This window comes from Dasypus novemcinctus, chromosome 1, assembly GCF_030445035.2.
Source record: "Dasypus novemcinctus isolate mDasNov1 chromosome 1, mDasNov1.1.hap2, whole genome shotgun sequence".
NCBI lineage: Eukaryota > Metazoa > Chordata > Mammalia > Cingulata > Dasypodidae > Dasypus > Dasypus novemcinctus.
The window spans coordinates 13,028,757-13,053,621 of NC_080673.1; the positions used below are offsets into that span (position 1 = coordinate 13,028,757).

General features: G+C 38.8%; 1 protein-coding gene across 6 annotated transcripts in view; it reads left to right on the forward strand.

Moving 5' to 3' along the window:
- The window catches only part of ASB5 (ankyrin repeat and SOCS box containing 5), a 59,083-nt gene extending 45,136 nt beyond the window's left edge, over positions 1-13,947 (forward strand). For all 6 annotated transcript variants that reach the window (XM_004464963.5, XM_071214008.1, XM_023590673.3 and 3 more), the window contains 6 exons: positions 4,779-4,858; positions 7,663-7,770; positions 8,380-8,530; positions 8,691-8,825; positions 10,854-11,045; positions 11,833-13,947. In XM_004464963.5, coding sequence (XP_004465020.1) covers positions 4,779-4,858; positions 7,663-7,770; positions 8,380-8,530; positions 8,691-8,825; positions 10,854-11,045; positions 11,833-11,960 — 794 coding nt within the window. In that variant the 3' untranslated portion in view covers positions 11,961-13,947. The remainder of the gene's footprint in view (positions 1-4,778; positions 4,859-7,662; positions 7,771-8,379; positions 8,531-8,690; positions 8,826-10,853; positions 11,046-11,832) is intronic.
- The last annotated feature ends 10,918 nt before the right edge of the window (positions 13,948-24,865 follow it).

A 24,865-nucleotide genomic window follows, 5' to 3' on the forward strand; every position in this document is an offset into this window, starting at 1 on the left:
AGGAAATTAGAAAAGAATCTCAGAGGAATTTATAACATTGTCATTTACTAAAAGCTCAGCATACACATGTACATGGTTGTGTGTGTGTTTTCAGAGGCAGAATTATGCAGTTAAAATTATTGACTCTGAAACTAAGACTGGGTTTTGAATTTCACATCTACCCCCTTCTAGCTGTGTGACTTTGGGCAAGTTACCTAAGCTCTCTGTCTCCATTTCCTCACCTAGAAAATAAGGGTAATAATATTATCTACCTCAAAGGATCAGTTTAAGGATTAAAGCACCCGAACCTATGGCCAGTCATTAGGACAGGGTCTGGCACATGGTGAGGACTAAGTATTTCCTGTTTTTATTTAGTCACATCAGGTTATCACTAAAGATAACTTTGTTCAATCCCAAGACTATTATTCCAAAGGTTGCCAGTAGCACTTAGTACTTTGGGCAATAGTTCCCAACTTTTTCAAGTATTGCATATGTATGACCCAAGCATTAGTCAGCCAAAGTGATGCTGACACACAGTACCAGAAATCAGTTGGCTTTTATAAAGGGTATTTATTTGGGGTAGAACCTTACAGTTACAAGGGCCTAAAGAATCCAGCTCAAGGTACCATAAGAGGTACTTCCTCACCAAAGTCTGTTGCCATGTTTTGATGCAAGATGGCGGTCAATATCTCTGAGGGTTCAGCCTTCCTCTTTTCTCTTAAGGCTCTGTGAGCTCAGCTTCTTCCAATCTCAGCTGTAGGCTGGAGGGTTCATTTCTTTCTGGGCCTTCTTAGCTACTCAAGGTTCTGGCCTCTTCATCTGTAAACTGTCAGGCGATTCGCTCATCTTCTCAGATCAGGCTCTTTCCTCTTCCGTGTCTGTGGAGCTCCATCTATTCCTGTGTATCTTCTGTATCTACTTCTGTGTTTCTCCTTGACTGAGTGTTTATTTATATAGCCCACAAAGGGGGTGGGGACTAAAACTGAGTTGCCCAGATGATGTGGTCGAATCAAAGCCCTAATCTTAATTTAGTCAAAGGCATCTCAGCTGAATCTCATACATTCAAACGGTATCACATCCAGAGGGACAGAACCAGTTTACAAACATAATCTCTCTTTTTGGAATTCATAAATAACCTCAAACTGCCACAACCTATTTTAAAATAAGCTTGAAGGCTTTCAGCTGATAATAGCTGTGATTTCAGTATTTTTTGAAGGGAAAAACACATCATGATCAGAAAACCTAACTCTTCCCAAGGGAATTTATTTTTTATTAATCACATACATTTGAAGAATAGCAATTCAAATACATTCCTGACATCTTTCTGTATTTAATGAAGGTTGTACATTTGTGCCTTGTCTGTAGGCTGGTTATCTCCGACCATTGGTAGCCATGTGGTAAGGAGACATGCTCGAGGTTTGCAATGGCTCTAATGGCTCAAGCGAATGTCATCATGTCTGTTCCAAAATTTTCAGAATGAGAGGAAAACTGAACTTATTTTTTAAATAAACTTTAATGTATTTGAGGTTAAAGAAAGAGCTGAGTATGGTCTTATAGAAACAGCACAGACTGCAGGTATTGTGGATTAAAATTCTCGAGAGTTGGGAGGAGTCAGAAGTTTCCCATAGCTCAAATATGTGACAAGATTTAAAATTACTCAACTGAGTCATAACATATTTGAATTGGTGGATTTTTGAAGATAGTTTTTATTTCTATGGCATGGTCTTTAAAAGTTTAAAAATAAATGTAGTTCTTGTTAGTTTTCTAGCATTAGGAAAACAGAGAATTAAGAACAGTACTGCTTTCAGTCCCAAACTGCCATGGATGGATGATCTTATTGTCATTGTGGTTCTCAGCGCTAAGCATTCTGTTGTCCAGTGTAATAAAACTGGGTATTCTACTATGGAATTATCGTGACTCTAGCAATGGAAGAAATTGTATCACTGATGTGGAGACAGTGGCCATAGGAGTTGCTGAGGGCAAGGAGAGGGAAGAAGAGATGTGATGTAGGGGCATTTTCGGGACTTGGAGTTGTCCTAAATGATATTGCAGGGATAGATGCTGGACATTATATATCCTGCCATAACCCACTGAATGGACTGGAGGAGAGTGTGAACTACAACATAAACTATAATCCACGCTGTGCAGCAGTGCTCCAAAATGTACTCATCAAATGCAATGAATGTACCACACTAATGAAAGAAGTTGTCGATGTGGGAGGAGTGGGGGGTGTGGGGAGGGGGGCATATGGGAACCTCTTATATTTTTTAATGCAACATTTTGTGTGACCTATGTATCTTTTTTTAAAAAAGATAATTAAAAAATGAAAAAAAATTCAAAGAAAGATAAAAACAAAACAAAACATAAATAAACCCAGCATCATCATTGTTTCTGGAAAGACTTCTGAGACATCAGATTACTCTCCTGCAGTGAAATCACACCACATTAGTCAACAGGCAAAACCAAGTGGGTGTGCCCTGATCAAGAGTTTGGCATCTGGAAACAGACTATGTGACACTAAGTCACTTCATTTCTTTTCCAGTTTTCATTTCCTCATCTTTAAAATGGAAGTAACAATTGCATCTACCCCACAGGGTTGTTGTGAGAATTAAATGAGGCAATGCACACAGTGCTTGGAACAGTACCATGTCCGTGGTAAACTCTACTGAGCATTAGCTGATATCATTTCTTGTAAATCAGCTATAAGGAGAAGGGAGACTTTGCCTCTTTCCATTAGGATTTCTGTATTCATGAGATCCCATTTCGTTGGACATAAAAGATTGATAATTGGCAATTGGCATCTGCCTTCTGTAGCCAGCTCACTTGATAATTTCATTAACCTTGTAATATGTTCCCACACTTCATGTAATGTAATTTTTTTGGTCATTGCTTATGTTTTAAGGCAAAGTTCTATTTTATAACTATAAAATAGACACATAGGTAGACATGTAGACCTTTGGAAAATAAAAAATGTAGGGGGTGATGAGGTGGTTTCTCAGGTGTATTTCCAACAATTTTCCCAAACTTTTAAAATACACTTTAGACATAATGCTTTTCATAAAATTTACACTTCTAACTAATAGCTAAGTGGCTTTATTTAAATTGCACTAGAATAACTGGTAGGTTTTTAAATTTATTATTTTTATTTTTTGCATTCTGTGGATCCAAAAAAGGAGCAGGAGGAAGTAGGAGAAGGCACAGATATTAATACACATAGTCAAATTACAAGGGGAAGTTTTTCTCCATAGTTACTGTTGCTTTTATTTACCAGTCAGCGATATATTTTAATGGCATCCTTTTTCTGGTGTCATAGTTTGTGCATCTAATCACCTTAAAACCTCTAACATTATCCCATGTCCTTAAATAAAAGCAAACAATGTTAAGCCTGCTTTTTTTTTTAAACAGTTAAAAGAAGTTTTTTTTCCTCTTATTTCTCCCCCTACCCCCAGTTGTCTGCTCTCTGTGTCCATTCACTGTGTGTTCTTCTGTGTCTGTTGACTTCTTATTAGGCGGCTCCGGGAACCCATTCTGGGACCTTCCAGAGTGGGAGAGAGGCGATCATTCTCTTGCTCCACCTCAGCTCCCTAGTTCTCTGCGTTTCATATTGTCTCTTCTCTGTGTCTCTTTTTTTGTTGCATCATCTTGCTGCGTCAGCTCTCCGTGTGGGCAGCTCCACTCCTGGGCGGTCTGGCCTCCTGTGTGGGACTGCACTCCTTGAGTGGGGGCCACTCCTTGTACGGGGGGCACCCCTGTGTGGGGTGACACTCCTTGCACGTGGCAGCACTCCACGTGGGCCAGCTCGCCACATGGGCCCCCTTGGGTCCCAAACCCTGGACCTCTTATATGGTAGGCGGAAGCTCCACCTGTTGAGCCGCATCTGCTTCCCTAAGCCTGTTTAAATTACAAGAAAAAAATCACTGCGCATCAGCCCAGCATCTTACAAAACCAGGTGGGTTGACCAGAAGGGCAGGAGGGGTTGGTGAATTCCTGGCGGTAGCTGGATGCCAAGAGGGAATTGGGGAGAGAATGAAAAGGGATCTCCCAAATGGGAGGAAACCGACTACTTTCCTAATGGGAAGTGTGCAAAAGATCCCAGAAGAGGAGAATTTGGGAGACGGGGCAGGGACCGTCTGACAGGTCAGTGCTTTCTCCATCAGGGCACGGTTGGATGGTGCTCTGCACCACCCCTGCCCACCCCTGGTGCATGGCGAACCAATGACCCATGAGTGAGCTCCTGCACAGCCAGCCCCCTGTGAAGCAGATGACCGCGTGCCTGTTCAATGCTGCGAAACCCTTTCCAGGGCCCACCTGGCCTGCCCCACTCTGCAGGACTGGGGGCTCAGTTACTCCTCCCCCTTGGCAACGTGCTGCAGCCCCCGCAGCTTATGCTGGGGAGCAGTGGGGGAAGGAGCAGACCTCAGCGGGGTGGTGGTGTGTATGGGAAGCCGGGTGATCCAACTGCTACCAATGATGAGAGTACCCAAAACTATTTTTTTTCTGGCTTTTGCACAAAAACTATGAAACTGGGCTTTGGATGGTAGATCTGGTAACTTTATTTCCTCTCTTGCTTGGAGGATAATTTAAAAGTTACAGTACCTCTGGGGTACATGTGGCCCTCTAGATGTAGAAGGTCTGGATCCTTGAGACAAGTTTCCAGTTTCCTGGTATAATGTTATAAGTATCACGGTAATGTTGTTGAACACAGTCTGAATAAATGTATTACTTAGGAACTGATTGTGTCTGTTAAGGTTTGCTTTGACTCATGGATTTTCGCGTTCTTTCTTTTCCTTTTTTAATAGGTTCCTGGGCAGATCGATCACCCCTCCACGAGGCAGCAAGTCAAGGACGGCTTCTTGCTCTAAGAACATTATTATCACAGGTAAAATAATACAGAGAGCCTAAAGTATGCTCCCCGCCATGAGCACATAACACTAATTGTCCAAGGCAAGTTAATTCAAATATAATAAAACTGTTAAATAAAGGTTTATCCCTGCCTTTTACCTCATATTGGTCAAGTCAGTAGTTTTTATCTTTGAATCTTCTTTATAAATATTTTGGTGTAATCTTCCTTATGTCTTAGTATTTAAAAAATTTTATACAGTATGTTTTTTCATTGATAAGCATATTTAAGCAAGTCCTGTTTGATTTTATAGATACTTTGTTAAACATTACAATATACTTAACTCTATACAATATGTAAATTATTTAGCTACTGTCTGACTTCATTCCATTGTAAAATTCCAAAGAGGGACTATCAGACCAGATACCTTAAACATTGTTTTCCTTCACGGTAATCTGTAATATAGTACTATTAAGGGAATCTGACTGTGGAAGCTTTAGAACAATTATTTCTGTAACGGCCTGCTCATCAGAATCACCAGAACAAAAGTGAAAAACACATTCTTTATTGTATCAGAAAGTAATCTGCCACACTAACAAAGGATGTTGTGGGTGGTGTGGGGAGCAGGATATATGGAAATCCCCTATATTTTTTATGTAACATTTATGTAACCTAAATATCTTTTGAAAAAATTAAAAATTAAAAAACAAGATGCAACACAACGCTTGGTACAAAATAGGTGCACAGAAATTACCAATGGCATAGTCGGCATAGTCTTTCTATTTTTTTTTATTTATTCTCCACCACCCCCCGCCCCCACCATTGTCTGCTCTCTGTGTCCATTTGCTGTGTGTTCTTCTGTGTCTGCTTGTATTTTCAGTAGGTGGCTCTGGGAACCGATCCTGGAACCTTCCAAAATGGGAGAGAGGTGATCATTCTCTTGTGCCACCTCAGCTCCCTGATCAGCTGTGTCTCTTATTGTCTCTCCTGTGTGTCTCCTTTTGTTGCATCAGCCTGCTGTGCCAGCACTCCGTGTGGGCCAGCACTCCTGCACGGGGCAGCACTCCACGTGGGCCAGCTCACCACACGGGCCAGCTTGTCTTCACTAGGAGGCCCTGGGCATTGAACCCTGGACTAATGGTAGACAGGAGCCCAATTGCTTGAACCACATCCACTTCCCCATAGTCTTTCTTTTTATGTACATGGCATACAGTAAAAAAAAAATAAAATTTGGACTAGTGTAGTATTTTTTTCATGCATATAGCTGATTAGCATAGTATATGTTTTTCCAGGGCTCCTTATTTGACCCTAGCACCAAAACTGGCCCCCTGCTTGAATTGTAAATAAAGATTTATTGGAACATAAAAAAAAAGAAAGAAAGAAAGTAATCTGGCTTGAGCCTGTGCGTTTCCTTCTTCAACGTCCAATGTGATTCAAATGTACACCCAGATCTGGAAGTCTTGCCCTAGTGCTTTGCAATATAAAAGAGACAGGGATATTCTCAGGTGGCTATGAGGAAAGGAAGGTTGTGTAGTATCACCCAGTTTAAACCGCACTGCCCTGGGTCTCAGGAGACCTGGATTTTAGCCTGGCACGTGAAATGATTCACAGCATGTATGAGCCTCCACGTTCTCATCTGTCAAAAGAAGATGTAGGATAAGATGCTCCCTTAGGCCTTCCAGTTCTGTGATAGCCATGTGACTATTTTGGTTTGCTTGTCACTTGATGGAAAAAAACAAAACAAAACAGTAAACAGTCATTTCAAAAGGGCAATCCTCTAGAAGGGGTCATGCAGTTTTTTTTAAAAGGAGAGCAGTCTCATGACATTTCTCTGCATGGCTCTCATATCCACTGACAGGTCAGCCAGAAGAGTGGGAGGCTGCCCACAGCCCAGAGTGAAAGGGGATCTCAACCTGCTCAGATGTTTCTGTTATGGAGAGTGTCACAGTTTTGAATTAGCGCTCCAAGTTTGACTGCGGGCTTAGCCAACGTGGAATCATGGAAAAGCTAATTTAAGGAATCTTAAAAATTGCCACTTGCTAGTGACAAAGATATTAGGTGATAATCTATTTCTTGCCTTCATTTTAAGATTCCTCATGGCCATTCTGGGGTTACGGTCTATGGTAATCTGTGATATTATGGGAAGTTGACCAAGAAAGTCTTCCTTTTATTGTGCTTAGTATATTGTCAATAGACAATGAGTTACAAAACAGTAAAGTGGCAAAGAATCGAATAACGCTTGTATTAATTTAGTCTGATAGCATCAGTTTAACTGGAATTAAAAAGTATATTTAATTTTGATTAATAGTAAAATAAAATTAAACATTTTCTAAATCTGTACTGTGATGATAATGGCTTTACATGCATCATCTCACTTAACTTTCATGACAAACCTAAAATTTAGAGGTTCGAGTAGTTGTCCAAATAGAAAGTTATTGCATGCATATTGCATGATTCAAACCAAGCCTGACTCCACAGTCAGAGCTCTTACCCAGTAGCATATAACCTAGTCACATCTATGTATTGACAAAAATTCACAAAACAGCTTACTACAGTTTAGAGTATTTTCCGCCCCGTGGTTAGCGGGCCTCTAATCTTACAGCTCCAATCAAAACAAGTGATTTAGCCAAAAAATAGTCTTTAGTCATACAAGCAAAACCACGACCAAGAACAACTCAGAAGGACCTGATTCAGTGGACTGGAACTGGAGATCCCTGATGAACTTGAAACTCATTGCCTGAGCTCCTTTGATCTTAAAAATACATCGCTCTCTGAAGACATGTGAAACAGATGGTTTCTACAGGGTTTTGTTCACCTTTCAAAATTACTCCTGTCGTATTTAGGGCTACAATGTCAATGCGGTCACAATAGACCACGTCACCCCATTGCACGAAGCCTGTCTCGGAGACCACGTGGCATGCGCCAGGATCCTGCTGGAAGCGGGAGCTAATGTAGGTACCTTTGAAAAACGTTCACTGTTGCAATTCCACTGACCGAGTTTGCTTAGTTCCTTCTTTCTCAGTAATTTTCAAAAACAAACAAAAAACTGTAAAAATAAAACTCCTGAATTTCCTCAGTTGCCTCATTGCACTCAAAGAAGAATTTCTAATCATTTCGAAACTGCCTAGCAGGCTGCATTATAATATGTAATATTCTTTAGGTAATTTCCTGCTTTTACTACTCTAAATGGCAATCAGTGAACCTTTTTATGCCTGTAATCTATATCCCTTTTTTGGGATGATTTTCTTTAAAAAAATTCTCAGAAGTAGAGTTACCAATTTTAAGAAGCAGTGGTTTCTTCACAACTTTCATACCCATTGCATTTTTTTCTTCTTCACTTTTTTCTAATTGAAAAGTACCTAAATATTGTATTACTTTTTCTTCATTTCTTGTTTACCTTTTATTTTCATGAATTTTATTGTTGTTTTCCTTCTTGATATGTATGAACGAAATATACTTCGCTATATTTACTGCATATATTCTCCCAATCTTTTTGTTAATCACGTAACTTTTTTTAAAAAATGCAAAATTAAGGTGCTCAGATTTTTTGTTTGGTTTAGGTAAATGCGATCACGATAGATGGCGTGACTCCATTATTCAATGCCTGCTCACAAGGCAGCACAAGTTGCACAGAACTTCTTTTGGAATATGGTGCCAAAGCCCAGCTGGAGTCATGTCTTCCTTCTCCCACACATGAGGCCGCCAGTAAAGGTATGGGACTAAGTGACAAGGGGAGAAAGTTCCTGCAGCAATATCCAGTGTTCCGTTTATCTTTCAACAAATAGCACTTAGGGAGGAAGCATGAGGTGGGGTATATGGGTATGGGTGGGCATTAAGTAAAAGTAAACTCATCTCTCCTGTGTATTGGCAGGTCACCATGAATGTTTAGAAATATTGATATCCTGGGGCATAGATGTGGACCAAGAAATTCCTCATTTGGGGACTCCTCTGTATGTAGCTTGTATGTCACAGCAATTCCATTGCATCCGGAAGCTTCTTTATGCAGGTACTTTTCTTTAAAATCCTTCCCACTCTGTCCTTTCACAAAAGCAATTACTCAGGCCCATATTTATTTCTTTAAATAAACTTCTTTAAAAATTATATCTCACTGCTAACAAAATTTTTTGATTGTAAATATTCTCACATATAAGTAGGCAATAAGAATAAGCCTCATTCTTTATAACTCCACCTCAAAGCTCACAAATGAAAGCATATTCTCTATATTTTGCAAGCACAGCATTAGTAGAAATTTGGGTATATGATAGAGTCCTAAAGCTCCATATATAAAAGGTTGTGAAATTAAGATCCTCAAGGTTGTTTATAATGTTGCCAAGTATGTGCATATCTATTAATAAATCCATGGAAAGAAATTTAACTGCTTAAATAACTGTATCCCCTACCAACCATAAAAACTCATGCACTTTTGCAGACTTTGGACTCTGTTCAACTTATTTGAAAAGACTTCCCTGCCCTTTTCCCACTTATCTGAAGCAAATCAGTTCCTCAAGGTCCAGTGCTAGTCCTTGAGAAAATTTACCTGACCTTCTGAGACCATAGTTGTTTCTCCCACTAGTGGACTGGGAACGCCTTTGGGATATGGACGATGTTTTTTCTTCTGTCATGTCTTTTCTCTAGCACAGTGCCTCTCATGTGATTGGTACTTAAAATATTTATAAAATGAAAAAATAGATTTCTATTGTTTATTGGCTTCTAATAAATAATTTTTTGCAATCCTTTATATATGTTATTCACTTTATCTTAGCTAAATTTTAAATTTCTTGCAGGCAGGGCCTGCATCTTACATTGCATTCCCATTACACCTTGTAAGAGTCTTGAACATGAATTCTCTTAGTAGTTGTTAAGTTAGTTGTTATTTTCTGGTCATGATAGCCTATAAATCTGGTGTGACCAGTAGAATTTATGCTTTATTGTTTTTCTCTATTTTGTTAGAAATATCGTTCTTTCCATTGAACATTTTAAATTGGATACAAAGAATATTGCAAATGTGTTGTTAGTATTTTTTGTTATTTTCACATGCTGTCCTTTCAAAAAATTTATAACCAACAGAGTTTATGCTTTGTAGTCTTAATTTTGCTATGGAATATCACTTTTCTATTAAATACTTTATACTTGGTTAAAAATACTGAAAAGTTACATTTATTAAAATCTGAAAGTAGTAGAAGGGTAATAAAAGGACTGAAAATACACAGCTTTTGAGAGATCATTAGTTTTATTGATAGTAACAGAAAACAAAGTTGAAAAGTACTTATGCATTTTTATTGGTAGCCATTTTTTGGTATTATGACCATTTACATACTGGAAGTATGGGGTTATTTTCTACGATATGAAGGATTATTTCTTCAATGTGCATGTATTGAGTGGATACCATGTGCCAGGCCTGGCACTAGGATAAAATAATTATGCAATAGGTAATTTAGGAGGGTTTTTGTATGCATTTCTAAAAATGTACTTTGTATGCAGACATATAATATGTCTTTTCCATTTAAGGGGCTCAGTGCCTTTGTATATTTGTTGACTTAAACTACATGAGTGAGAAGAGACAGGAAAATCTATATACATTTAAGCTAAATAGCTCAAGTACCTAGATTTTTTAGTTTTCTAAGAAATAAAAAAGAGCTCTATTGCCTTAAAATAAATGAAGAATGAAAGCAATAAGCTCTTGAATGCTCTTAAGAGGTATCAACTGTGATGGAGAGAGATATGAGTTAACTTAATTGTGCATGGTTTATAATATTAGCTAATATAGCTACTTCCGGTACTGTTCAAAAATTTTAAAAATCTTTTTTATTATGAGATCTTTCAAGCATAGTATAGAGAATAATATAACCACCGTGTGTACCCAACATACAGATATACCATCTTTTTACAGATGTGTATATAAGAAGAAATAACTCATTACAGATAGACTTGAGCCCCACATATACTCTTACTCACCTTCTCTTCCCCCTGCTACTCACAATGAGCAAGTGACTAACAAACTTTGCATTTAGCGTTGTTCTCTGTCTATACACAGGTGCTGATGTACAGAAAGGCAAATACTGGGATACTCCATTACATGCTGCTGCTCAACAATCCAGTATAGAAATTGTAAACTTACTGCTAGAATTTGGAGCAGATATCAATGCAAAAAATACTGAGTTTCTGCGGCCTATAGATGTAGCTGCTTCTAGCACTTTGGTGGAAAGAGCACTGCTTCAACGTGAAGGTAAGAAGGCATGTGGAAATTTCAAGTGTGAAAATATATTTGCCTGAAATATATGGAAATTTTGAAGATTTTTTGTTGGCATGCAAAATAACCATGGCATAAAACTTTGAAGTATTTTTGCAAAAGTAGATAATTTTCTAACTTAGTTTCTATTTTTAAAGAAGATACCATGATGTTTTTAATTTTTTTTTTCATTTTGTGTAAACTTTCATATTCTTTTGGTTACATATATTCCATTTATATTAAGCATGCATAATTTATGGTTCTGTTTTAATATCTGCTAATTAATGTTTGGAAGCACATCATTTTTAAGGGCATGCATCTTCTATAATGAGTTGAGGAAGCATAATTAGGAAACAACTTCACACATAAACTTGGCACAGTGACTATAATAAAATTTATGGTGGTTTACATACTATACTAAAGTTGAGAAAAAGTAGTTTTAAAATTTTCCCCTCTTGACATTTCTGTTGGCTTTTGATTTCTCATTCAAAAAGCAAAATTTGCTTCTGAGGCTTTAAATAAAACAATAATTTCATAATCCTGAAGATTATAATGTTTTTAAAGAACATATATAGAATATGTATGAATTATTATAAGATCTTATAAATAAAAGTAATATAAGTACTTATTATAAATTTCCCTAGTAGAGTGGTCATACTATCCTAGTTTACTACAAAACATAGTAATTTTTTATGCATGTTATAACATTTAAAATCTATTTTTATTTTAATTAACTGATACTTTTAACAGTTTAATTAACAAATACATTCATGTCTCCTTATAGCTACCCCAAGCTCTCTTTGCCAACTTTGTCGACTCTGTATCCGAAACTACATAGGAAGACCAAGATTGCACCTTATCCCACAGCTTGAGCTGCCCACATTACTGCAGAATTTCTTACAGTACCGATGAATCAGTAAAATAGTCTTAAATACTTTGAAAATCAGGAATTTTTATTTCATCTGTGCAGTTTATATTTCATATTAAAATATGCTAGAGATAGGGTAAAATTAAGTATAAGAACAAAGTGGAATATCAAATTTCATTAAAAATATTCTAGTTAGTAGTATTGTTTTATGCATTTTTATTACCTTTGGACTACACAGTATAGTATATATACTATACTTTAACTACCTTTATATTATTAGCTATCAATATATCCTGTCCTTGATTTAGAAAAAAAAAATGAGACATTTTCCAATTTATGTTGTTTATAGAGTGAAAAAGAAAAATGTGATCTTTTACTAAAATTATTCAAATTGTGATTTTAAAGATCTATATTTTTCAAATAAGGGTTAAATTTTTAATCTTTGCCTCTGTTAGTGATTACCTCTGTATTTTAATATTAATACAAAATATGAGTACAGTTTGGAAAAAAAGAAATTAATATTCTTTTTGAAATAGAGATGATTCTCATTCAGAAAATCCACTATGTTGAATGTACACTTATTATAGCAATCAATTCATAAAGAAAGATAAAATAACCTCTTCCTGCAAAAACACTCACAAAGCACTTCGCCACCTTAACAATCTATTACAGAAATTGGTAGGACTAAAAGCCAATTCCACACTCTCATCTTGAGATGTTTAGAACATTATATACCTACTAAGGCTATTTTAAGACCTCCTTCTAAGAAGTAGCCTCTTAAAGTTTATTTTCAGTGCTTTTACCCAGCCTTCTTCCACTTCAGACCTTGTCAATAGCTAATGATCAGCTTGACTGAAGAAAATGAATTTTATATCTAATTAATAAAGACACCTAGGTTCTACTCCAGGGCTCAAGCTATACAAGGCTGCAGAAAGCAGTAGATTAAAAACAAAAACAAAAACAAAACTCATTAAATTGTGAGTTTTCAAAGAAAATATAAAAGGTGTGCCACTCAACAAACTTAGATACCTTAAAATTTTTACCCTATATAGTGTAACTTTAATAATGGTGTTTCTAATTCTTTTTACAGAAAGTAAGAGTTAAGAATATACTTTATTTGGAAGTGATAACAAATAGTGTATTATTTAAAAGAATATAGTACTAAAACTAGTGTCCTCTGCTAGGCTCAATGATACATTTATCCTCTTCAGCTTTAACTGTACTTGGTACAATGTAAAATATAATAAAAATGGATTCTGTGTGGTGCTGTTATAATTTAGACTAGATTTGAGATTGTTTTGGATTTACATATGAGATAATCAGGATACTCAGAACTCTGTGTAAAGTAAAATAAAAAATTTTGATTGTTTTCATAAATTTATTGAATTTTGGTAAAGTAAATATTTGACTAATATTTTAATAACCCTGGGGCTTATTTTCCTCTCCTTTTGTTCTTGGCTATTTTCCAGCAATCCTGGGAAAATAAAGTATTATTGTATGCAACCCCAAAGTCAGTAAGATTGCATTTTGGAAAAAAAAATCAGTGTAATTAAGAACATTTGATTCAATTTGATTTTCAAGGATAGAAATAAAAGCTGTAGCATTTTGATTAAACAGTGACTACTTTGTGGTTACGTACTCTTACAAAATATCTCACAAATTAAATTTGCATTAAAATGAACTTTTTAATCCATTTTATCGAATAACCTTATTGTCATACGTCATTAGATATTAAAACTGCTCTTTAATTAGTCAGGTTTCTATTAATATTTTCCCTGAACTTGAGATAAAATCTTAAACTGAACGTAAGACTAATATAACACATCTTTGTTGGTCTTGTGCCAGTAAGTGAAGTAAAATAAAATATCAAAACTGACACTTTAAAAATTCAGTATATCTGTGCCTTGTATATTAGCTTGAGTATGATTATCTTATAAGAAGTGTTCCAATTTAAATGTAACATAAAATGTTTGTTAATATATTAAAGTGTGATTATTATGCTTTGGAATAAACATTTTTTTTCTGTTGTAATTAGTATTTTATTTTATAATGGAAGGTAATGGGAATTATGTTTCAACAGCACACATTTTGTTGTCACTGGTTTTCAAAGCACTGAGTACGGCAGAGTAAAAACAGGTCTTCTAATCAAGACATACTATGTACATATGTATTATATGTATTATATAAACTTAGATCCAAGGACAAAATTCCACAAAGCGAACACAGAATTTACCTGATATAAGATGAAAGAAATACAGTGAAATAATTACCTTAGTAAGTCACTGTTGAAATATTTTGGGGGGGGAATATTTACCTTTTGTTACTTTTATAACCACAGAGAATATTTAAGATTCCTGAGGAAGTAAATAGAAACATAGTGTAAAAGAAGGGCCTCTTCAGAATAGAAGGTCAATATCTACCTTTTGATACTTCACTGTTCCATAAGGACATCACACAGAACTGACTGAGATCCACCTACAAAATAACTTTAAAAATTATCTTCTCCCTTGGTTTAGTCTCCCTTTTTAGTCTTACTCTACTTTCCTTTTCTTATCATTTATTTTTTAATTTATTCAAAGGCCTGCCCTCGCTCATAAAAACCTAAATAATCATTCTTAAACTTTTCAAGATAGGTGGGAGAACATTTATGCAGAGAGTTCAGCTACTTTGTACCTTTCAGCTCTATGAACTTAAATCACTTTGATTCTCTAGGTCTCGGTTATGCCATTTTTTGTTTAAACAATGGGTTTCCCCTATTTTGAGCTCTGTGTTCAAATTTGAGTTTTAAAACAAATATAATAACTTTTGGGTTCAAATAAATTTAAAAAACTTTTTTTGTTCTCTGAGAATGTCATGGGTACAAAAGTTATAAACCACATGCTAAAATGTGCAAAATTCAACTTTTTAAATTCTAAGTGGTACTAATTTCTATCTCAAGTTTCCCTGTCATCATGGGGCAGAATATGCACCCTGGTGACTTACAGGAAAACTCAGTCAATTTTGTGATTTCTCAGTCTTTTCAGGTAAATTATTCAGATGAACTCAGTGAATTCAAGCTTCTCCCTTCTCACCCGCATTTCTTCCTGGGGCGCATTGAAATCACAGGGGAGTTATGTGGAATCCACTTTTGTGGGAGGGTGCCTCTGCCAGTATCGCCCTGGAAGTCTCAAGAGTAGGAGAGCGAGCGTTTCCCAGGTGATGGGGGGCGGTGACAGACAGCAAAAGACCTTGACCTTCAATTAAGAAAACTCCCTATATAATTTATATATGAACATGCTTAAACAATTAAGTGTATAGTAAAAGTTGTGAACTTACAAAGCAAACATTATTTCAATAAATTCATTTAAAAGATAAAATAAAAAAAACAAATAGCAGTCAATGCAAAAAAACACTATGAAAAAAATGATGCCACAATACCTTTCAATTAAAAGAAAGAATAAAAGAAAGAGAGAGAAGAAAGAAAGAAAGAGAGAGAAGGAAGTAAGGAAGGAAGGGAGGGAGGGAGGGAGGGAGGAAGGAAGGAGAGAGCTCGTAAGAGAGAAGTCAGAAAGCAGGCTTGCGTCTCCGTCTGCCGGAACTCACCTTGCCACTTTGCCTTTGTAAATGTTGCTTCCTCTGCCTGGAACACTTCCCAATCCATCCTCTCCCTTCTAACTGCTACATTTCCACCAATAATTGACTGAAAATCATTCTTCCAACAAGCCTTCCCCAACCCCCAGCCCCGTCCCCGGTCTGGGTTTTGTGCCCATCTGCTGGGTCCTTTGGCGCACGGCGCAGACCTCTGATGGCACTCCTTAGAGTCTAAACTCTTTTTTTAGTGGTCTATCTTCTCCTCATCCTCTGTGTTCTTTGCAGGCACACCTGTGTCATCTTGACACCTTCTCGCTCCATCATTCAAGTATACAGCTAAATCTCCATCTCCTTAATAGCCACCGGGACCTATGCATTTCCAGTTAGGTTCAAACCCAAAAGCTCTTCCCTTCCCTGTCACTAGGGATGTGCGTGATTGTATGGATAAAATCAGCATCCTTTCTCATAGAGTGGGAACAAGAGAAAGATGAGTTAAACCAATTCCACTCCTTAATAATTCTGCCTAATGCAATGATGGCAATTAATGACTTCATTGATTAATGGAGTGACTCTTGGAGCAATATGAGGATTAGGAGTCCCCGATCCAGCTGAGCTCTCCCTTACACCCCCTGCACTGCTCACAGCTGTCAGATGACACCCCTCCCATGACGAGCGAGTCTCTGACTGGGGCTGGAATGCACCCTGAATTCTGGGACATGTAATCAGACTAGGGCTCCTCAAGAACACTATTTGAAAACAGGTCTACCAAGGCCAGCAAACACAAAACGAATCCCTCTCCATAGCTGACTGGGCAATTTTCCTAAGACACTACTCAGGCAAGGCCAGTGGTTTACAGTGTGGCCTGGCATGAAAAGATGAGCTGGGCCAACGACGTTCTCTGATGTAGGATTGTGGAAAAATAAATATGACCACAGGCAGTTCACAGAAGGAGTTAAATGGCATGAGCTAGACGAGTCCATCTCAATGACAAAGAGCTTGTGAGGGCACGAGAAAGGGAGAAATCCCTAGAGCCACAGGTGTATTATGACAGTGGCTCCTGCACAGAAAGCAGAAGCATCGCCTCTCTTGCCTTGACTACCTGGTGTTCCACCTTCTGAAGAAGCCCGGCCTGAGGGCACCATCTAGACAGAATCTAGACCCTGACGGCTAGACAGAATCCCAGAACCCTGATTGCTGTGGGGCACCAGAACAGCTGAGTACTAGACACATCCGGCTTTGGCATTTCAGCTAGTACCCTGTTCCCTCCAATTGTGTTAGGTCATGTTAGGGAGTCTCCATTTCTTGAAACAAAAAGATGATTAAAACAACATTATCCAAAAATGAAAAAGATAAAAAAAAAACCTACCATCTCCCCTCAAAAAAGAAATTCTGCTTGGATATGGCTACTTAAATGGTCTTCAGCCAACAAAAAGTCAGCAGACATTGAAAACCCACCAGTCACCACTGACCAGACTTGAAAACAACAATGGCCAAAGAATAAGTGATGGGTAAATGGTCACTTTTTAGCATGCCCAAAATACCCATATCAAAGATGGGAGAAAGCTAGGGCTGAAATACCATACAATCTATTATGCAAATCTCTCTGTTAGAAAGTTGATTAATTTTTCTCCTGTGCTCCCGTTCAGTGAAAGCAGACTCATGTATATCCCTGAGTAGCCCAGAGGAAAGCCATGTACCCCCTGTTCAAAGGCCCTAGTTAGGGACCCACTGCCCCCTCTTAACCAGCTCTTGTATTATGATCCTTGTCATGGATTATAGAGAAGAATTTAAATTATTTAATAAGCATATTTTAAATATCCCATGCAATTCATCACCAAGAATCTAAAACGCACCTTGATGGAGAATGTGAGCATTGAAATGAGGGAATCCCCTTGCCAGAGGAGTGCTAGGGAAAAAAATAGTTCTCTCTATTTGACTCGGGGAGATGAGCAGTAACTCTTCTGTGGTTTTTATGGATAATGGTGACCTACCAGCTCTTATTGCCAATTACCTTTTATACCTGCAGATATAAGGCAATTAAAATCCTGAATGTGGTTTGGGTGGAGCCCTAAAATCCCCATCTCTTGTAGGTTCATAATGGTACCAATTATTTTTTTTAAAGCCAGTATATCAGGATCTTTACCTTTGATGTCCTCCAAAAATAATTGTGCAGGGGAGGCTTTTCAATAGAGGCAGTGGTGCACTCCATGGAATATAAATGACCTAAATAGACAAAACAAAAAAACCCCTGGAATTATTTAAGTGGATTCATTTGTTGCATCACACAAACAAAATTGATCAGGTCCAGTTTCTAAAAAGTATGAGTTTTAGTGTTTTTGTACCAGAACACTGAGGGAGCATGCCAGTGAATCAGTAGCAGTAACAATTACCAAAGCCTCCAGGAAGAGAAGGGTCATTGGTGGGTCTATGCCTTGCAACAGCCTGGAGAGAATTAGAAAATCTACCAATTGCTAGTGCAGAGCAGGAGAATTAATGAGTTGCAACATGCTGCAGGGACACTTACCAGACATTGTATGTCCTCCTATGGCCCACTGGGTGGACTGTGGGAGAGTGTGGGCGATGGTGTGGACCATTGACCATGAGGTGCAGTGGTGCTCAGAGATGTATTCACCAAGTGCAGTGAATGTCTCGTGATGAAGGAGGAGGTTGTTGTTATGGGGGGAGGAGTGGGGTGAGAGCGGTGGGGGGTATATGGGGACCTCAAATTTTTTTAATGAAACATTTCAAAAATAAAGACAAAAAATAAATAAAAGAAATGGGAAAAAAAAAAAAAGATCAGGTCAGGTTCCATCATGGGAAGGACATTTCCACTCAGCAAAAATTACCCAAAGGAAGGAATTTAGGTACAGAATATATGAAATGCAAGGTATGTGGGTCAGGGTCGCCTGCCTGCAGGAGCAGCTGAGCCTGAACTGGATGACCAGTTAGTTCCCAACATCCTCTTAGCACAGTGTGTGCATCCCTGAGTTAGGCCAAAAGAATAAAGAGATGGGGAAAACAACTTTTCCCAATCTTCCCTTAGCCATACACAAGATGGAATAAAAACTCCACACCCGACTCTTAAATAAAAAGTTTGGAGTCTGTTTTTGAGGTGTGGGGGTGGGGTTGGAGGGAGTGTGGTGGACAAAGAAGGAAGAAATGACTCCTGTCTCCGGCTCCCATTCTTGTGCCTAAAGCAGGATCCTTACAGTTTGTTCCTTCCTCAAAAAGGGTGAAGCTAGCATTTTGGACATGACTTACCATCCTTAGGCGCCCTCATTTCATTTTCTTATACAAGAGGAGAGCCAGGGCTTGGAAAGTAAAGACTGTGCATCTCCACACTCCCATCTAACCTTCCATCGCCTTCCTTCACTCCGTCCACGCTCACAGGAAGGGCTTGCTCAGTTTTGGCGGTGCCTGACTGCACACGGACAAGGCTGGCACGGTGGGGGCAGCCTGGAGCCTTTAGCCCATTCCTGTTGAGTTCTTCCACGTAGAGGGAGTGCCACCAGCTTAGCAATTCTGGTCTCTGTCCCCACCCCAACCCCGCCACCCCCATTCCGCAGCCTCACAAGAGAGAGGGCGCAGCTGAATCTGCCTGGTTAAACCAAGCACGCAGAGCCCCTTCCTGCCCCTACCTGAACTGCGCCACTCACAGGGAGCAAGCACCCTGCTCCCGTCTCGGGGCCCTAGACTTTACAGCAGTCCACTGCCCCGGGCCAGCACTGCCCTGACTGGGCAGACACTTCATTTAAAGACTAGAGTTTGGTATAAGGAACACCTTTGTCCACAGACATCAGCTACATTCTCCAAGACCAATTTTATGTGTGATAAACTTGATTCTTTCCAACTGTCTCGACGTTTGTATTATTTAGAATTGTTTCATAACTCAGGAGAGAAAGAGAATGCTTTTGAGTCCCCTTATGAATTCACAGAATTACTACCAAAGCCCACTCATTATAAGAAGGAAGTGACATTGTATTCACCGCTTGATCTTGCTGCAACAACGTTCAGTAACACTAGGACACAAAGATTCTAAATGTCTGCAAAGACAGGTGTTCCAAGTATATCTTTGGGTTCTTATTACAGTTCTCTCCGTGCATAAATCCATATGCCATTTCTTCTCCTTTCTTCACTTTCCTAGGCCAGATTAGTGTCTGCATAGCAGAGCTCTAATGTTGCCCCACCCCTTGTCCCCAGTTATGTGAGGGCAGCCCCTTCCATTCACTCTGTTATCCACATATGCTTTTCAGAAAACCACCCCATCTCCCCAAAGCACTCTCCTCACCCCAGAATCTGTGCCTGCCCCTCAGCAGTGCATTGCTGCAAGTCTGAGCATCCAGTGTAGAGCAGTGTTTCTCCAACTTGCCATTATTGACACCTGAGGCCAGATCACTCCTTGCTGTAGGAGTCGGTCCTGTGCATTGCAGGATGCTTAGGGCACCCCTGCCTCTCCCCACTCGGTGCTAGGACCATGTGACAACCGAGAGTGCCTCCAGGCATTGCCCAGTGTCCCCCGGGCAGGGGGGCGTGTGGTAAACTTGCCCCCAGTTGAGAATCCTGATGCAGAGCAACTCCCCAGGGATCTCATTAGGACAGACAGAACTCCTCTGACGTCGACACCCTGAAGACGCGTTTGGGGCATGGAGGGATGGTAAGGCTCTTTGGACTTACAGGTCAGAGCAGCGCAGGAACAGCTTTATAATTCACAAGCCCAAGCTCGGGGGACCTGCAAGGACGGGCCCTGCGGGCCTGTAGAGTTTGAAGCTAGGTCTGCACTAGATGTAGGCGTTCTAAACCTGGTGTGGTACATGATCTCCCCGCCAGGGAGAGGGGCAGGAGTCCTTTTTTTTTTTTAAAACGCTGGGAAACATTTTCTTCTTTTTTTTTTTTAACTTCCCGCCCTCTCCCTGCCTTGTTACTGTACTCGCTGTCTGCTCTCTGTGTGTTCTTTCTGTGCTTGCTTGCGTTTTTCCCCCCTTCTCATCTTTCTCTTTAGGAGGCTCCCGGGACCTCCAGTGCGAGAGGGAGGCACTCAACTGCTTGAGCCTCCTCGGCTCCCTGGTCTGCTGCGTCTCTCACTGTCTCTCCTCTGTGCCACCCTTTGCTGCATCGTCTTGCTGCGCCAGCTCTCCACGGCGTGGGCCAGCTCGACTGCACCAGGGGGCCCAAGAACCAAACCCAGGGCCTCCCATGTGGTAGACAGGAGCCCCGTCACTTGAGTCACATTGTTTTTTCCAGGAGTCCTTTTAAATTCTCTCTGTTGCCCTGTGGGTAACACTTGAATTAAACACACACAGGCACACACACACACATTTCTACAATGTTTGTCCTTGACAATTCAACATACAAGAGGGAAGAGAAATATTTTCCAACTACCTCATAATTTTTATGGCATTTCTCTCAAAGTGGAATTGTTACTTCACATTATTGTGTTTCAAATTATTATGCAGATCCATATCCATTATGTACCTAAAGACACATTGCCAAGGGTGAGAAATTCTCCTTGTAAGGAGGAACTCAGTTTAATTCTCAGCCAAGTCATCTCAGTCTAGACTTATTGTTCAGTTATATTCCTCCTGGAAAAGAAATTTGGAGGCATTGAAAGGGGTTCTGTATATTTTCTTCTTGAGTTGTGTATGAGGAGGAAAAGTAACATAATGAATACACATATATTAGTAGGCAAAATGAGCTGATGCAATGAGCTGACACAATGAGCAGACACAATAAGCAGACACAATAAACAGAGACAATGAGCAGGCAGATAAAGGAGCCATCTCTGGGGGGGAGGGGATGAAAAAAGGAAAAAAAAAGTGGTGGAGGCAATTTCCACATCTCTTGAGTTTGCACTGGACTAAAATATGTGGTAGAAGTTGATGTTGGCTTAATTTTGAGCCTATACCTCAACAGACCTTTGTAGCATCTGCTTTCTTCCTTTTGGAACCCTGACCACCATAGGAAGAAACATGGGCTAACCTCTTGATGATGAGAAGCCTTGTGGGGAGAGGGGCCTGGCAAACAGCCACACCAGATGCCAGACATGTGAATGAGGCTACAGTTGAGCAATCAGATAATACAGCCACATGAGTGACTCTCGGCAAGACTTTAAGAGGAACTGCCAACTGAGCCCAGTCCAAATGCTGCCCCACATAATTTTATTTTCTCACAATTATGTGGGACAGCATTTGGACTGGGTTCAGTTGGCAAAGAAAACAGGGAGGACTTGAATAACTAAAATAAAAAATTAAAGAGAGGCATTACTATCAATCCCTCAGAAATAAAAATGATTATGAGGATACCATAAAAAACTGTATGTCAACAAATTAGATAACCTAGAAGGAATGGACAAATTCTTAGAAACATGACCTACCTACACTGACTCAAAGAGAAATAGAAGATCTTGAGACAAATAACTAGGAAAGTGATTAAATCATAATAATAATAATAACTTTAAAAACTTTCAAAAAAGAAAAGTTCAAGACAAGATGGCTTCATAGGTGAAGTTTACCAAGCATTCCAAGAAGAATTAATACCAATCCTGCTCAAACTCTTCCAAACAATTGAAAATGAGGGCGCACCCCCTTCTCCCCTTCTAACATTCTCCAGCTCATTCTCTGAGGCCAACATTACCCTGATTCTAAAGCCTGATAAAGAAACCATGAGAAAAAATTACAGACTAATATTCCTTATAAATATAGATGCAAAAATCCTCAACAAACTATCCTCAACAGAACAGTGCCATCCAAATCCAACAGTATATTAAAATAAATTTACAACAGTTTGAGGCATTTATCCCAAGTATGCAAGGGTGGTTCGACATAGGAAAATCACTTGATATAAAATACCAATAAACAGAATGAAGGAAAAAAACACATGACCATCTCTATTGATATAAAAGTGTAGTTTGATAAATCTAGACCTCACCTTGTTAAAGACACTTAAAAAATCTAGGAACAGAAGGACGATATGACTATGGCCATGAATGAAAAACCTGCCACTAACATTATAGTCAATGGTGAAACACTGAAAGTTTTCCCTCTAAGATCAGGACCAAGAAAAGAATGCCCTTGAATAACTAAATGTTATTCAACATTTTACTGACAGTTCTAGCCAGAGCAATTAGGCAAGAAAAAGAAAGCAAAAAGGCATAAAATTTGGAAAGGAAGAAGCAAAACTTTCCCTATTTGTAGATGACATGCAATATATAGATTATATACAAAGTCCTGAAATATCCTAAACAAAACTATTAGAGCTAATAAATGCATTCAGCAAAGTGATAGGGATAAATGATTAACCCACAAAAATTAGTAGTGTTTCTATATACTAGTAAGGAACAATTTGAGTTAGGAATCATGAAAAAAATCCCATTTACAGCTAAAAGAACCAAATATCAAGGAATAAATTTAACCAAGGATGTAAAGGATTTATACATGGAAAACTACTTTGCTAAAAGAACACAAAGAAGAAAAGAAATGGAAGTGTATTTCATGTTCATGGAATACTAAATATTATTAGGATGTCAGGTCTACCCAAAGTGATTTACGGGTTCAACATAATCCCAAGGCAATTTCTGACAGCCTTCTTTGCAGAATTGCTAAAGCAAATCATCAAATTTATATGGAAGGGCAAGATACCCTGAACTGCCAAAGCTATCTTTAAAAAGAGGAATGTGTTTGGAGGACTTCCTGATTTTAAAACTTATTACAATGCTGCAGTAATCAAAACAGCATGGTGGGAAGTGGACTTTGCCTAGGGGTTAGGGCATCCTTCTACCACATGGGAGGTCCACGGTTCAAACCCCGGGCTGTGGAGCTGGCCCATGCGCAGTGCTGATGCGCGCAAGGAGTGTCCTGCCATGCAGGGGTATCCCCATGTAGGGGAGCCCCACACGCAAGGAGTGCACCCCATAAGGAGAGCTGCCCAGCAGGAAAGAAAGTGCAGCCTGCCCAGGAATGCTGCCGCACACACAGAGAGCTGACGCAGCAAGATGATGCAATAAAACGAAAACACATATTCCCATGCCGCTGTCAACAACAGAAGCGGACAAAGAAGAACAAACACGCAGCAAATGGACACAAAGAACAGACAACTGGGGGGGGAGGGGAGAGAAATTTTTAAAAAAACAGCATGGTACTAGTACAAGGACAGGTATTTAGACCAATGGAAATGAATTGAGAGTTCAGAAATCAGCCTTCTTATATATGGTCAATTTAATTTTGACAAGGGTTTTAAAGGGGAAAAACTGTCTGTTCAACAAATGGTGGTAGGAGAAATGGACTATCCATATGCAAAAGAATGTTGGTGGACCCCCACTTTATACCATATATGAAAATTAACCAAAACAGGATCAAATACCTAAACTAAGAAACAAAAATATAAAACTCCTGAGGGAAAACATGGGGACATCTTCAGGACCTTGTGTTAGGTAATGGTTTCTTAGACTTTACACCAAAAACACAAACAATAAAAGAAAAAATAGAAAAATGGGACCCCATCATAATTTAAAACATTCGTACATTAAAGGATTTCATCATGAAAGTAAAAGAATGGGAGAAAATATTAAAGATCACATATCCAGTAAGAATTTAATATCCACACTTTATAAAGAAATCCAATCCTATATAGCACAATAACAAAGTCAAACAACCCATTTAAACACTGGGCAAAAGATTTGAATAGAAATTTCTTCAAAGAAGCTACACAAATGTCGATGAAGTCCATGAAAAGATGCCCAACATCATTCGCCATTAGGGAAATGCAAATCAAAACCACAATGAAATAGTTCACACCCACAAGAATGGCTACTATTAAAAAATGAAAAATAACAAGTATTGGAGAGGATGTGGAGAAATAGGAACACCCATTCAATGTAAAATGGTGTAGCCATTGTAGAAAATAGTTTGATGGTTCCTCATAAAGTTACTATAGAATCACCATATGAACTAGCAATTTCTTTTCTCATGTCTATGCCTTTCAGTTTAGAAAGACTGTTAAAAGGCTGTATACATGTTAAAAGTTATTTCTCCATCAGAGAGATTTAAATACTGGACAAAACCTCTTAAAGTAACTATGTCTGAAAATCGGGGTCCAGGACAATTAGAAAATAATATATCAATTCTCGAGTTAGTCTCCAAGAAGTTAAGCTTAAACACAGCTAAAGACATTGATAGTTCAGTGCTGCCGAAAAAATGGATGCGAAGATCAGAAAATGGAATTTAATTTGTTTGTTCTTGTTGGCAGACCTCTGTGTCACAGATCTCTCACATGTCTGTACTTCTTGTTAGCAGAGGCATTGACAGTTTTTGTTCCGGACTGTTTTAGTTTGCTAAAGGCTGCTGGGAGCAATATACCAGAAATGTGTTGGCTTTTCTGATGGGAA